This window comes from Balaenoptera musculus, chromosome 1 (assembly GCF_009873245.2).
Source record: "Balaenoptera musculus isolate JJ_BM4_2016_0621 chromosome 1, mBalMus1.pri.v3, whole genome shotgun sequence".
Lineage (NCBI taxonomy): Eukaryota > Metazoa > Chordata > Mammalia > Artiodactyla > Balaenopteridae > Balaenoptera > Balaenoptera musculus.
In genome coordinates, this window is record NC_045785.1 from 78137746 (window position 1) to 78152659 (window position 14914).

Below are 14914 nucleotides of genomic sequence, written 5' to 3' on the forward strand. Positions count from 1 at the left end.
TTCCCAGCCTGTTACTCTTCTAGGCTTCTCTCTTATTAAATGGCAATACCATCTATCAGTTGTTCAAGCCAAAACACAGGGAGTCATTCTTGATTCTCTTTTTTCCTTACATGCAACATCCAAATTCTACCTCCAAAACATAACCCAAATCATAAACCAGTAGTAGAACTTTATTGAGTTTACTATTGAATTTTTATCACTTGTCTGTATTCTGACAACTGACATTTGTGTAACATTTTTACTTTCATTCCTTTATTTGATTCTCATCATAACCATCAGAAGTATAATACAGCAGATAGTAGTACTAGGGCATTAGTTCTGATGGATAGTGAAGCTTTCAGAAAAGGAGGCAAAAGCCACAAAATAATAGAAGGCTACTAATAATTCATTCCCTGCATATTTAAAAATTAATACTTAAAAATTAAAAGCAGGGCATCTAGACTACGCCTAGCCGTGTGCTAACTGCCTTGGGAATTTGTTTTGTTATGCCTTTTCTTTAATAAATATAAAATCCTATTCTGCCTTAACAAACTTTTTATTTTTGCTGAGAGTACAAATTATATAGTACCAATGAAACAATTAAGTCCAATGAAATACAAGAATAAAACGCTTTATTGCAATACTTCATATCTAAAGTACCTCCCTCTAATCATTCAGATCTCACCTCAAATGTCATTTCTTTGGAGGTCTTTCCTCATTACTTTTTTTTTTTTTTTTTTTTTAATTTTTAATTGCTTAGTTTCTTTTAATTTTAATTAATTAATTTATTTATTTATTTTGGCTGTGTTGGGTCTTCGTTGCTGTGCGAGGGCTTTCTCTAGTTGCGGCAAGTGGGGGCCACTCTTCATCGCAGTGCGCGGGCCTCTCACTATCGCGGCCTCTCTTGTTGCGGAGCATAGGCTCCAGACGCGCAGGCTAAGCAATTGTGGCTCACGGGCCTAGTTGCTCCGCGGCATGTGGGATCCTCCCAGACCAGGGCTCGAACCCGTGTCCCCTGCATTGGCAGGCAGACTCTCAACCACTGCGCCACCTGGGAAGGCCCTTTCCTCATTACTTTAACTAAAATACCACTGTATCACTAACGTCTAAATCAGGCCACACTCCATTCTATTTTATATTTTATATTCTCCATAGCACTTTATACCTGAAATCACCTTATTTATTTTTTACATTTTTCTTGTCTGTCTCCCCTCACTAAAGGGGAGCAACGAGGACTATGTGTATTCTGTGTACTAGTGGAACACCTAGAAGGGTGACTCACATATACTAGGCAAACATTGTATTCTTATTGCTTGAGACGAAGGAATCGAAATTAATTTGAGTCCTAGCTTTGCTGTGTTCCTGCTATGTCGCTTTAGATAAATTAGTTACTCTCTCTGAGAGCTTCATTTTCTGATTCTGTAAAATATTTATCTTAAAGGTTTGATTTGATGATACCCAGTATACCCAGTTATTTATTAAGTATCATTAGGACAATCTGTTTACAAATAATGAAACAAGAGAGGAATCAGAGTATTTTTATAATTGTTACAGTATTGTTTTGCCACCAGAATAAGTTTGCTAAAAAATAACTACCTTAAGCAATTTTAGAATCACATTTGTTTTAATGGACTTCAGCTAAATCTTTTAAACTTATGTTAAATAATTACATAAGATCTAATGTATAATCAAATATTTATAAATAGTTGCATTTTAAAAATCTCCAAATTATGGTTCCATTTTTGTAAAAATAAACACAAAACATATCTACATGTACACGTAAATGCATTCTAAAAGTTTGAAGAACATTTCACGAAACTAACAAAAGTAGTTACCTTTATGGATAGTAGTGGCGTCGGGGTGAGATGGAGATGGATGAATGAAAAATTGTGCTTTGGGGTAGGGGTATTATGTGTATTTTATAGAGGAAATATCCATGTATTACTTGTAAAATTAAGAACTGATTCTCCTAAGTGGCTCCTTATAGGCTATTCTACACTGAAGACAGATCTGCATTTTTTAATTCATTCATTTATTTATTACCTACCTCCTTATTCAGTAAGGCTATTGTGTATCAAGCATTTTGCTAAGCATTTAGGCTAAACACTGAAAAAGACAAACATGGTCCGATCCCTCAAGAGTTAATATTCTAGCTAGGTTGAAGTTTTTCTAAGATCTAAACCTGTTTATCCAATTTCTAGACCTCTTCACCTGTCCCAAGGCAATTTGAGGTCAATATGTCTAAAGGCAAACTCACTTTCCCCACAAAACTTTGGCTACTTCTGTATTTCTTCACCTATTCATTACAATAAAAAGGAAACCTTGAGAGTCATCTTCAGCTTTTCCCTCTCCCTCATCCTTTATAGCTAATGAGACACCAAGTCCTATCATGCTTGTTTTAAAGTTTCTCTTGAATCCATCTCTTATTCTCTTTGTTGCCACTACATTAGAGGTACTCATGATCTTTCATCTGTACTATCATTTTAGCCTTATCTGTTCCTTTTCCCTCTGGATATCTACCTACTTCCACTCCACTTCATACTACTATCAAGTTCTCTGTAACATAAATCTGATTATTCTGCCCTGATTAAAATGGTTTGATTTGCTATCACTAAGAGAAGAATTTTCAGTACAGGCATACCTCATAGATGTTGCAGGTTCAGTTCCATACTGAAACAAACATCATAATAAAACAAATATCATAATGAAGTGAGTCATGTGAATTTTCTGGTTTCCTGGTACATATAAAAGTTACATTTACACTATACTGTAGTCTATTAAGTGTTCGACAGCGTTATGTCTAAAAAAAAAAACCAATATACATACCTTAATTAAAAAATACTTTATCGCTAAAAAATGCTAACCATCATCTGATCCTTCAACAAGTTGTAATCTTTTTGCAATAATAATGTCAGAAATCACAGATCACCATAACAAATACAATAATGATGAAAAAGCTTGAAATATTGAGAGAATTACCAAAATGTGACACAGAGCTCTGAAGTGAGCAAATGCTGTTGGAAAAATGGCACCCATGGGGTTGCTCCATTCAGGGTTGCCACAAACCTTCAATTTGTAAGAAAACACAGTTGTCTGTGAAGCACAATAAAGTAAAAACACAGTAAAACAAGGTATGCCTGTGTTCTTAATATGACATTCAAGGTCCTTCACAACTTGATCTCAGGCTATCTTTTCAGCTGCATCTCCCGCTACTTCTTCCTTATCCTTTACTTCAGCCACAACAAACTCATTATGGTTGTCAAACAGGTTATGCCTTTTACACGTCTATTCGTTTCCCTCATAGGTGAATACCCTATATTTCCCCCACAAAAGTTCTACCTTTCATACTGTCCTTCTGCCTTTATGATGGCATATTGTAATTTCTTCGAAGAACCGGATCACATGTCTACCCCAAGGGCTTCAGTGACTCCACCAGGCAAAGTTAATGGCTTCCATTTTAGAGTCTGTATTTTTCTTATTTTTAAATTTTACCCCTAATATTTAGCACATATCTTACTTATATGTCTGGCACATAGTAAGGACTAAATAAATACTTGTGAAATTAGTTAACTACAGAGTTCTGCTTTGAAGCATAAAAGTATAAACTGGGATTCAAGAGTAGTGGAATTTATTAAACTTCTTTTGATTTAATTCTTAAAACAGATTTTATGCTGCATGTGTAGTTCTTGGGTTGCAGTATTTACATGAACACAAAATTGTTTATAGGTAAGTAAAGTTTTGATATTTTCTAATTGCTTATTTTGATATGAAGTAGAATTAAAGATAATTAAGAAGGATATTTTGTGTTTAACCAGCTTCTTAATTTTCTCTTTCGTATGATAACTGACCACTAAAAAAGTTAAACTCCAATTTTGAAAGACATGGTTAACACAATAATTATATGATGAACTTCTTTGTTACTGGTCCTCTGCCCATTACCTAATTAGAATAGTCAAATTATAAGTTGGCCTATGATAACACAATTTACCAACAATATTCATCCTGGTGAATATTTTATATTCAACTGATCCACTTGTGCCAGATTATAAAACATCACTTTGCTTCCTTCATTAAGCCTTGCTGTCAACTAGACAGTGTACTTGATGACATATCTGATTTATGTACTGGCACAAACTCCTTACCAAATTGCAGACCAGTTAGAAATAGTTCATAGCCCAGCAACTAGTCTATGGTTAACACTTTGAATAACATTGGTCTAGATGAGACAAATTATGGGAAGGCCAGTCAGAATTAAAAGACTATAAACATCAGTTTATTCAAACTTCTAACAATGTTTCCAAGATAACGGTTTCCTAATGGCGCTATTTAACTTAAAGAATAAAATATTTTCAACTTAATTTGTAATCATTTAGTATGACTTAATAGCTTCCTCTTTATTTTGAATTATTCTCTTAGAAGGTTAAACCTGCTCCCTTATACCTTACTTATACTGTTTGTTTGATAATTCATTCTTATGGATGGCGTGTAGGCAAACTTCAAAGTTAGTCCAAGTCCGAGAGCTCCCTGATGGTCTGGTGGTTTGGATTTGGCGCTTTCACTGCCATGGCCCAGGTTCAGTCCCTTGTGGGGGAACTGAGATCCTCACAAGCTGCGTGGCATGGCCATTAATTAATTAAAGAATTAATTAATTAATTAAACTTGAGTTAAAGATCCATGAACTCCTTCTGAGCTTTAAAATATATATTTAAATAGATCAAACATTTCTCTTTTAGATACATTATTCCTTTTCTACATAACGGGGAAGATGTTCAGAAATTATTTTTTGTAAAGTAATAAACTTGCCAAAAGGAAGAAAATGAACATTTGTAATATAGTATTTAAGTCTCAAACCATAACTTGAAAAAATTCATTTTTAGTAAAGAGAAAGTACGGCTCCTATTAAAATGATATTTTTACTGATATTATCTACTGAATTTATTGATTTTTTTTTCATTTTGCATTTTTTTATCCTGAACAGAGATTTGAAATTGGATAACTTATTGCTAGATACAGAGGGCTTTGTGAAAATTGCTGATTTTGGTCTTTGCAAAGAAGGTAATTGGGTATTTTAAAGTGCCTTTTCTAATAGATTACTATTCCTTTGTACTTTGGAAGCTTTAAAATTTGTCTATGGAGAGCAAAATGTATTTTTTAATTTATTAAAAATTAAACTTTAACTTATTCTTTATTGAGACTTGCAGGTTGTTCATATAACCTAATTATCATATTATTAAGAATTTATTCTGTGAATATGAATAAGGTTAGGTTTTTAGAAATCATAGTATAAAAATAAGATTATCTTTGTATGATTAATAATTCTCTCTACTCTAAGAAAGCATTGGTTAAGCACCAAATTTTTTGCTTTGCTGCAATTGTGCAGAGTAAATTATGCGTGCCTAAAAACTTCTCTCCTGCTTCTTAAAACTTTTAACATTTTAAATAGGAAAAAAGTATGCATATGCCTCAAGAATCTTTTATATACCTATACATGTGTGTGTGTACACACACAAACATATGTAAATAAATATGTAAACTGGGGAAATTTGAATCAAGAGGTAGCATAAGAAAATGTAAAGGGCATGGGCTTAGGCACCACACAGTCCTAAGTTTGAATCCTGGCTCTGCCACTTATTTGCCCTATGTCTTTGGACAAGTTACTTTTAACCTCATTGAGTCTGTTTCCTCAGCTATAAAATGTATATAATCCTTCTTGTTTAGGAGTATTATGAGAGTTAGAGATAAGTATGTGGCACAGTGTCTAACATATAAGTAAATAGGTACACTTAATACACTGTATTGTAGCAAACATTGTCTGTCTCCCCCTCTACTCTGGTAGCTTCCTGTTTCTTATTCAGCTTTCTTTCCATAGTATATAGTATAGTGCTTGGCACATCTTAAGTATTCAGTGAATGCTTAATTAATAAGTAATTGGATGAATTAGTGAGTGAACTTTATAAATCTGTGTCCATCAGTTACCAACTGACCTCCTAATTATTGAATCTAATGAAAGTTTTTTTCCTTTTTGGACTTCTTGGTATTGGACACTATTGACTTAAATGCTTTTGTTCCTCAGAGTCTGGCCTTAGCCCATTGCTTTTCTCAGGCAGTTTTTAATTAGCAACTATATTCTAATGATTTCCAAATCTATTATTTCCTTTCCTAACAGATATAGTCAACTATCTACTAGACAGTTTTACTTGGTCAGCAGGTACCTCAAACGCTGCACAAGCAATAGTTTCTTTTCCTCAGTCTCGTTTGAAGTTGATGGTGCCACAATCCTCTCAGTCTCCCAATTTGAAATGTGGAATTATCCTGGACTCTCTCCTCTTCACTACTTTCTACATCCTGTTAATCACCAAATTGTGCTGACATCTACCTCCTTAATATTTCTTAAGTTTTTCATCTTCCCTCTACCACTGCCAACCATCATCTTGTTTTGACAAGACTACTTTAATAGCCTTTTAACTTTTCTGTCTCTATTCTTTTTCTCCCTCAAATCAATCTGCCATGTAATTGCTAAAATGCAAAAGGGGCCCATATAAATACAAATCTGACCATGGTACGCCGCTACTGAAAACCTTCAATGGCAAAGATGTGATATACATTGCCCTTCCTGATCTGCCTGCCTCCTTCTCCAGCCAGATCTCTTGGCAGCTGTCTGCCTAGTACTTTCTGTTGCAGCAACAATAAACTGCTTGCAGTCTTTGTCTCTCCACCACTATCACTCATCTCAGCTCTATTTGCTGACTAATGTCTGCTCATCCGTCACTCAACTCAGGTGTCACCTCCGCAGATAAGTTACCTGAGGCTCCTCTCCTCCTATCCCAACTAACAAGTCCGCTTTCATAAGATGATGTGTATAATGTGCTTTTAGCAGTTTAGAATACAATGAGACATTTTCTCCAATATGTAGAATGTATGTTTGACTAATTTATTACTAAATTTTGAGAAACATATTTAGAAAACGAGTTAGCTAAAGTCTTTAATGTATTTTGAGTTTGATTACCATGCACAAATGTACACCTTTAATTTTGCTTCCTAAGGATATCTTCTATTTTTTTTTGCCAGATTTTTTTCTTTGCTAACAAATATTTGAATTTTACCTTTTTCAGGAATGGGGTTTGGAGATAGGACAAGCACATTTTGTGGCACTCCTGAATTTCTTGCCCCAGAAGTATTAACAGAAACATCCTATACAAGGGCTGTAGATTGGTGGGGCCTTGGCGTACTTATATATGAAATGCTCGTTGGTGAGGTAAGCAGTATAAAATAGGTAAAAGGGAAACGTGATTGAAAGAACAAAGCATGTCACTTATAAAACCACTTAATATGTCTCCTGCGTAAGTAGAACTTAAGCTTTATAAATATTTATATATATTAGTAATTGCCTATGATCCTATATTACCTTCACCATCTTTTTTAGATTTTTATATTATCTGTGGAATGTATACCAATGCTTCAAAAATAGTTTCTTATATTTCAGTGTTGCTCTGGTTATATTTTATGATTTTTAAACACAATCATACATAACTGATTATTTCATAAGAAATAGAAAGCAGGAAGACTGATAAAAGGAATGTACTCTGTACCTGTAAAGAAAGGTCAGCTATGTTTTAGTCAAAAATAAATGTTACCTTCAAAAGTGATACAGTAGAATTGAAAAGATTAACATTTTTTTTCCTACTATTTTCTTTAGATTAACTTAAATTTCTGGGGATAACTTAGTTGTATACAGAAATTGTTACCACTTAGAAAGCAGTGAATTATATCTAATTGATAAAGCAGTAAGAAGAGACTAATCTATTTTGTTATAAATTATTGGAAATGATAAATTAGGGTGGAATTTAAAAAGAGTAAATATTTAGACAAGTAATTGAAAATTACTTAGATTGGTTTGATGATCTTGAGATGCAAGAAAAATTACCTTGCATTGGTTCATTGTTCTGCAGTTTCCCTAATGCCAATGGCCAACCTTGTACATTCTAGGCATGAAAAAACTAGTAGCTGAATGATGAATGACTAAATTATTGAATGTCAGAAATTTCTAAAGTTTTGCTCTGTGATTGTCATTTAGTGGCACTTATACCAAACAAGTAAATAAATGAATTTAGTTCATCCAATGACAGTACCTTTTGATATGTCAAATTGGAGTGGAAACTTGGAAAAGGAGGAAAAGAAATAGCGAATTAAAATGTTTACTATGTGCTAGGCACTATTCTATGTGCTTTATAAGTATTAGCTCATTTAATTTTTCAGCAAACTTTAATGAGCTCAATAGTAGTCTTATGTTTATCTCCAGATGCATAAATAGAGACACAAAGAAGTTAATAACTTGCTCTAAGTCACACAGCTTTCATATGGTAGAGCTGGGATTTTAACCTGTCTGTAAACCATTGTGCTTTGCTGCCTGCAGGATAGGGTATTTAATCCACCCAAATTTATTTCTTTTCTTAAGACCATGGGTTCAGATCTGAATTTTTCACCTCTATTTAGAAAAGCATAAAGATGGAAAGATTTATTTTATCCCTAATCCACAGTGGTCTTTACTTTCTATGAGCGCCAGAAGTACTCATAATAGGTGTTTCTGTAAGCTCTGACATACTTGAACTATTTTTTTTTAATAGGTTTATTTTATTTATTTACTTATTTATTTTTGGCTGCGTTGGGTCTTCGTTGCTGCGTGCGGGCTTTCTCTAGTTGCGGTGAGCGGGGGCTGCTCTTCGTTGCAGTGAGCGGGCTTCTCAGTGCAGTCGCTTCTCTTGCTGTGGAGCATGGGCTCTAGGGCGCAGGCTCAGTAGTTGTGGCACAGGGGCTCAGTTGCTCCGTGGGATCTTCCCGGACCAGGGCTCGAACCCGGGTCCCCTGCATTGGCAGGCGGATTCTTAACCACTGTGCCACCAGGGAAGCCCTTGAACTTTTTTTGTTAAGTAACATTTTTGTTGCTTTGTTTTTTAAACATAGTATTCAATTATGTATGAGATTTATTACCTAAAGTATGTGCTTGCTTAAAATGTACTCTCCATATTAGAGATGACATGCAAAAAATGAGAGTTTATTGCAAAATACTATAGAATTAAGAGCCAATTAATTCTACTTCCTCCGATTCTAAAGTGTCTGGGGGATTTGGCAGTGAACAAGTGAGGAAGCTCCTGTTCCATATTTTTTAAAGGAACTTCTCATTGATTAAGCTCTTAATTACTAGGAGATAAAAGACAGTGAATCTGGCTATTTCTTAGCAATTGCTTTTTGCAATTTCATTTCTTTTTAGCACCACCATAAAAGGATAGTTGGGAAAAGAACTAAACTTAAAACTCATTGGTACATATATTTTATAATTTTATAGCATTGGTGAAATTTTAGCATTAACTTTTTTTAAGTGTATAAAAGTGAGGTTTGGTTAAAGTTTATATCTGATTCCTCTATTATTACAAATGATTGAAAACTCACTGGATATATCATGTGTTTTCAAATTTGTATTTGTATGAGTTTTGAGGACTTGAATCAACTCCAGGAATAACCTAACATATCAGGTCCCCTTTCTCTGTGTCAAAGGAGAGTGAAGATATCAGAGAGGTTTAAAATAACCTTAGATATTAGAGTTAGATCCTTGACATCTGAACAGACTATTGAATTCTTTTAATATGTACTTAAAACACATTTGTTGGCCTTCCATTGTTAGCACTGTTAGCTTATAATCTATTTGCAGAAAAAAAGAACTTTAACAACTTAACAGATATGAAAATATATTTTCACTATTCAGAGACTTATAGAGTGACAGTTTTCAAATACAAAATTGACTTCTCAAATAGGAGTCAAAATTGTTTTGTATTACCCTTTGAAATTCTGATTGAGAATCCTTGTGAAAGAGAATTTTCCTCTGACTGACTGTCTCAATCCCAGAAAGAAATTGTATTGTTCCATATAACAGGTATTCAATTTACATATTTTGAGTGAATGAATGAACAAACTTGATTTTGATACAACAAGCTTGATAAAACCAAGTTTTATCAAACCAAAATTAAGATTTTGATAACTGAAAAGTTTGAAATTTTCCTAGATATGAGCGATAAGATTAGCAGTTCAGCTTTAGGACGTTGGGTTCTGAAATCATTTTCACAGGTTCCTCAGGTCAAAGATCCCTCTCCCCATTGATACTGCTTTCTGTTTGGCTCTTGTTCTTTAATACCTAACAGGAAACAAGCAGCCAAATCTAAGCTATCTGAAATTCTGAGGTAATAAGTCATATTTCGTAGCCACATTTTCAACATAGTTGAGAGTTTATCCCTATGTACATCAAATTGTGATACTGAATGTTTATTTAACTACTTTTTATGACACAGCATTATTATTGTCATTATGAGCAACAGTCTTAATATTCTGCTTACTGAACTGCCCCAAGACCTGTTATGTATAGAGCATTAAATATGCCTGGAAATGTGTGCTTTTTAGGTCCTTTCAGTTTAATTTTGTTGGCAGTTGCTTTTTTTAAAATTTTATTTATTTATTTATTTATTTTGGCTGCATTGGGTCTTCGTTGCTGCGCGCAGGCTTTCTCTAGTTTCAGCCCGCAGGGGCTACTCTTTGTTGAGGTGCACGGGCTTTTCATTGCGGTAGCTTCTCTTTGTTGCAGAGCACGGGCTCTAGGCATGCAGGCTTCAGTAGTTGTGGCATGCGCACTCAGTAGTTGTGGTTCGCGGACTCTAGAGCATAGGCTGAGTAGTTGTTGTGCACGGGCCTAGTTGCTCCACAGCATGTGGGATCTTCCCGGACCAGGGCTCGAACCCGGGCTCGAACCCGTGTCCTCTGCATTGGCAGGTGGATTCTTAACCACTGTGCCACCAGGGAAGTCCCGGCAGTTGCTTCTTAGTGCAGTCATTATGCCTGCAGTCTCTAATTGTGTTTTGCCACCATTAATTTGCTATTGACTGTGAAATTCAAAGCACATCCACGCCTGATGTATTTCTACAAAGTCTGTGCTTCCCTCTGTAGTAACACTTATTACTGTATTTGCCTTACCCATTTCCTTCTGTCTTTCCACAAGAAGATTTCAGTAAGAGTATATGGTGTATCCTCTGGTTAGTAGTTACCTATCTATTGTGTGTCTATTGTGACTTCTTGTAGTCCTTATTTGTTTGATGTTTCGGTGGGTCTGTTTTTTTGTTTTTGTTTTTCCTTTTTCTTATTTTCCTCACTGTCTGGTTCTTGGTTGTACTTCAGATCTTTGAATAGATGATGAGATTTTACTGTATTGAAACTCATTTTTGACTGACTCAAGGATATTTCTTCTAGTCTCCCTTTCCTGGTGATGATGAAGAGGAGGTCTTTGACAGTATTGTAAATGATGAAGTAAGGTATCCAAGGTTCTTATCTACAGAAGCCATTTCAATAATGAGAAGGGTAAGAATTAATGATTTATAAAACTACTGAAATTTTTTTAAGAACATTTCCCAGTAGAATTTTAGAAGTTGTTTTTCAGTTATAGATGTTGCATGGTTTAGACAAACACATACCAAAAGAAACATCTAAAGCTTTGCAGGTTATGAGAATCCTTGTCAATGAGTCCCTGGTTTTATATTAACTTTCTTCCTTTATATTGTGTTAGTTATTAAGAAGAAATCCTGAGCGGCGCCTTGGAGCTGGTGAAAAAGATGCAGAGGATGTAAAAAAGCACCCATTTTTCCGAGTAAGTATGAAAGTTTAAAATTTTTTATGAAACTATAGCAATTAGGAGTAGGAAACTAAACTGGTCATTTTATATTTTGTAATCCAGCTAATTGATTGGAGTGCTCTGATGGACAAAAAAGTAAAGCCGCCGTTTGTACCTACAATTAGAGGGCGGGAAGATGTTAGTAATTTTGATGATGAATTTACCTCAGAAGCACCTATTCTGACTCCACCTCGAGAACCAAGGATACTTTCAGAAGAGGAGCAAGAAATGTTCAGAGATTTTGACTACATTGCTGATTGGTGTTAAGTTGCTACACACTGTGAAACCAAGCAGACTGACTCATAAGAAGACCTCCTAAAAATAGCAACCCTTCATTTGCTCTCTGTGCCAACAAAAGCTTCTGAGTTTTTTTTAAACATATGAAGATGTGTTTAAAAATACTATTCTAATACCTTCTTGAAAAGTGGCTTTTCAATGTATTTTCAACGTAAATCTGAACACTGGAAGCAGTTTCATGGAGTTTAAGCTGAATGAACATCGGCCATGAAAATCTATTAGAAATGAATACTTTTGGATCAATAGTCTTATTTTTTAAAAAAAGAAGAAACAAAAAAAAAAACACTCTTCTACAGTCCCTAGCTTTGCTGTACTCCTGTCTTAAGTGGAAGGAAAATTAATCAGTTACCTTTCCTTAGCTGTATTTTACAAAAAGAGGAAAAAAGGGCTTGGGATGCTATTACTATTCACACATAGTATGATTCTGTTTGAATAAGGCAAATGCTCTTATTTTTGTAAAGAAATTACTGTAATATCAAAAAATGTAGTTTGTGCACATTTTGGGGCTTTTTTTCTTTAACAAAATGAGTTGATGTCTTGTATTATAAATTTTCAATATTTATTAGGAGAAAATTTTTATTGCCTTATCTTTACCAACCATGTAACAGAGCCTCATAGCTTTCCAACAGAGCTACTTGCCAAACAATTATGTTTATTAAACCAACTATGCTGAAACAAACAGAAACAACTAAACATCTACATTTACTTAAAATTTTAAGAATGAGGACTTATGATCAGCCTGAACCAAGATACTGTTACCTGTATGCATTCCCAAAGTCTAGATACTCAGTATGTTCAGTCATACCTTCTTCCCAAATCAATGAACTGATTACTCCTTTTTTTGATATTGTACATTTATCAACCTAGTTCATCTTGTTCTTGTGTCTACTGTAGAAGGGAACTATATCTTTGTTAAAACATAGGGATTATCATTGTATACATGCTGTGAACATGTATATGTGCAAGTTGTAATGTATTCTATGTTGTAGGTTTATTATTTAATTTCACCACTTCATCACTTTTGTACAGTGGCCAAGCAGACACCTCAGACTCCAGCATTTACGTTAAGTGCATTTGTACATTTTAGGCCACTGGATCCAGATTTTATATTGGCAGTTACTGAGGGCAAAAGCAATATTTTATAACAGAATGTATAAATATTTTTGATAAAACAGTCTATATTTTATAAAAATTATTATAACACTAAAGCTGTACCTCAAAAGTCTCAAAAATAATTTGATCAAATACTTTTTTACAACTCTTCAGAGGATCCATTTGTGGCTTTTTAATGCTCTTATAGATAGGAAAGTCTTTCTGCAAGCCATGACTTTTCTACTTGCCTGGAGTTTTGGGTTTTTTTGTTTTGTTTTAATTGTTTTCCCTCCTAGTCTATGACTTTATTGTTTTTCCCTAGTTCAATAATAACATCTTTGATTCTGTGCTTAGCATGTTAGGGCCATCATACCTCAGGAATAGCAAGTTGTTAACTAACCATACTGAGTTAACCATTTAATCACTATGATCTCATGTCTTAAAAGTTGTTCAAGTTTAAATCCTATGAGAAAAATGAAAGCACATTGATTTATAGAGAATTGAGCTTAAAACATTTATGAATATTTCAGCCTTGCCAGGGTGTGTTGGCGTGTTTTTGCTGTACTCTGAGAACAGTTAAAATTGTTCAGAGATAATTTCTGTTTCCTTACAAATTGATTATTACCCATGATCCTTTGGGGGAAAATCTTATAGGAAGAGGGAGCAGCAATATGTTGTTTAAAATTCTTTTAAAATGCCAGTTAACTTCCTTGGTGAAGGACAGTAGAGGATCTTAGCTTAATTGTCTGGTTTTAATTTAAACAGTGTTAATACAACATTAAAAAAAACACTAAATACTTTTGAGGTACAGTCTGCTCACCTTTTCTGGTTCTCAAATATGCATAGAAAGCAATGTCTAAAATAGGCGTTTAGCATTAAAAACTGACATAGCATTTTGTAACTACACAGTGTACAGAATTTTTTTTTTAATTGAAGTCAATCACTAAAAAAATTAGAGGGCAGGGTATATTCACACAATTAAGCTGAAGAAAGCACTAATTTTTTCTGTAGTTTTAAAAATATATATATTTTAGTCAGATTTAAAATTTTTAAACTCTATAGAGTGTAAATATATTTTGTTATTACTGTATGTGTAAGTGACTGCTCAAGCACTTTGTAAGGAAATTAAGATATTTTAGAATGGTACACTATGCATTCAAATTAAATGTGCCTTTATGTCATTTTAAGAAAAAGTGTTTTGCAGTCATAAATTACCACAAATGCACAAATTAAAGTTTATTAGATTGTAATTTGTAACTTTGTTTTTAAGTATTATTTCCTTTTGGAAACTTCCTATTGGTCAGAATATGTATTAGCTTTCCTAGATTCAAGATCTCAAAGACTAGTTAATTTTAGTTAGCCTTCCTGCAGGTACTTTTTGTCCTGGGGAAGGGCAAAATCATTAAGAGTCAAACCAAATTGTCTACTTCACTGGTAAAAACCAAATTGTCTACTTCACTGGTGGGGAAATTTTGCATTCTGTTCCTGTAAGTTTAGTAGCATCTTTCATTCAGTGGTTACTTATGGGATGTCTTCTGTGTGGTAGACACTAAGGATAGAAAGGTGATAAAAAAAAAAGCACCAAAGTCTTCATAAATGAAGAATGGTAAACATTAATGCTAAAATGCAAGCACCAGTACTATATGTACTTTTCTCTTGTTTGAGAATAACTTATTCAATTTTAGTATCTGACCTTTCAGAAAATCGGTAAATGAAAACAGAATACTAGCCATTTTATAGTCATCTTATTCAAAAATTACAAATGGAATATTTCAGAAATGTAAAAAGAACCCTGCTATCTCTGTGACACAGATAAAGGTCATAATGTAATCACCATTT

The 14914-nt window shown here is 34.0% G+C and overlaps 1 protein-coding gene across 1 annotated transcript in view; it reads left to right on the forward strand.

The window, feature by feature from the left end:
* Positions 1-14328, forward strand: part of PKN2 (protein kinase N2) — a 135511-nt gene extending 121183 nt beyond the window's left edge. The window contains exons 17-22 of the mRNA XM_036859939.1: positions 3643-3705; positions 4958-5034; positions 7092-7234; positions 11269-11376; positions 11582-11662; positions 11750-14328. Coding sequence (XP_036715834.1) covers positions 3643-3705; positions 4958-5034; positions 7092-7234; positions 11269-11376; positions 11582-11662; positions 11750-11953 — 676 coding nt within the window. The 3' untranslated portion in view covers positions 11954-14328. The remainder of the gene's footprint in view (positions 1-3642; positions 3706-4957; positions 5035-7091; positions 7235-11268; positions 11377-11581; positions 11663-11749) is intronic.
* The last annotated feature ends 586 nt before the right edge of the window (positions 14329-14914 follow it).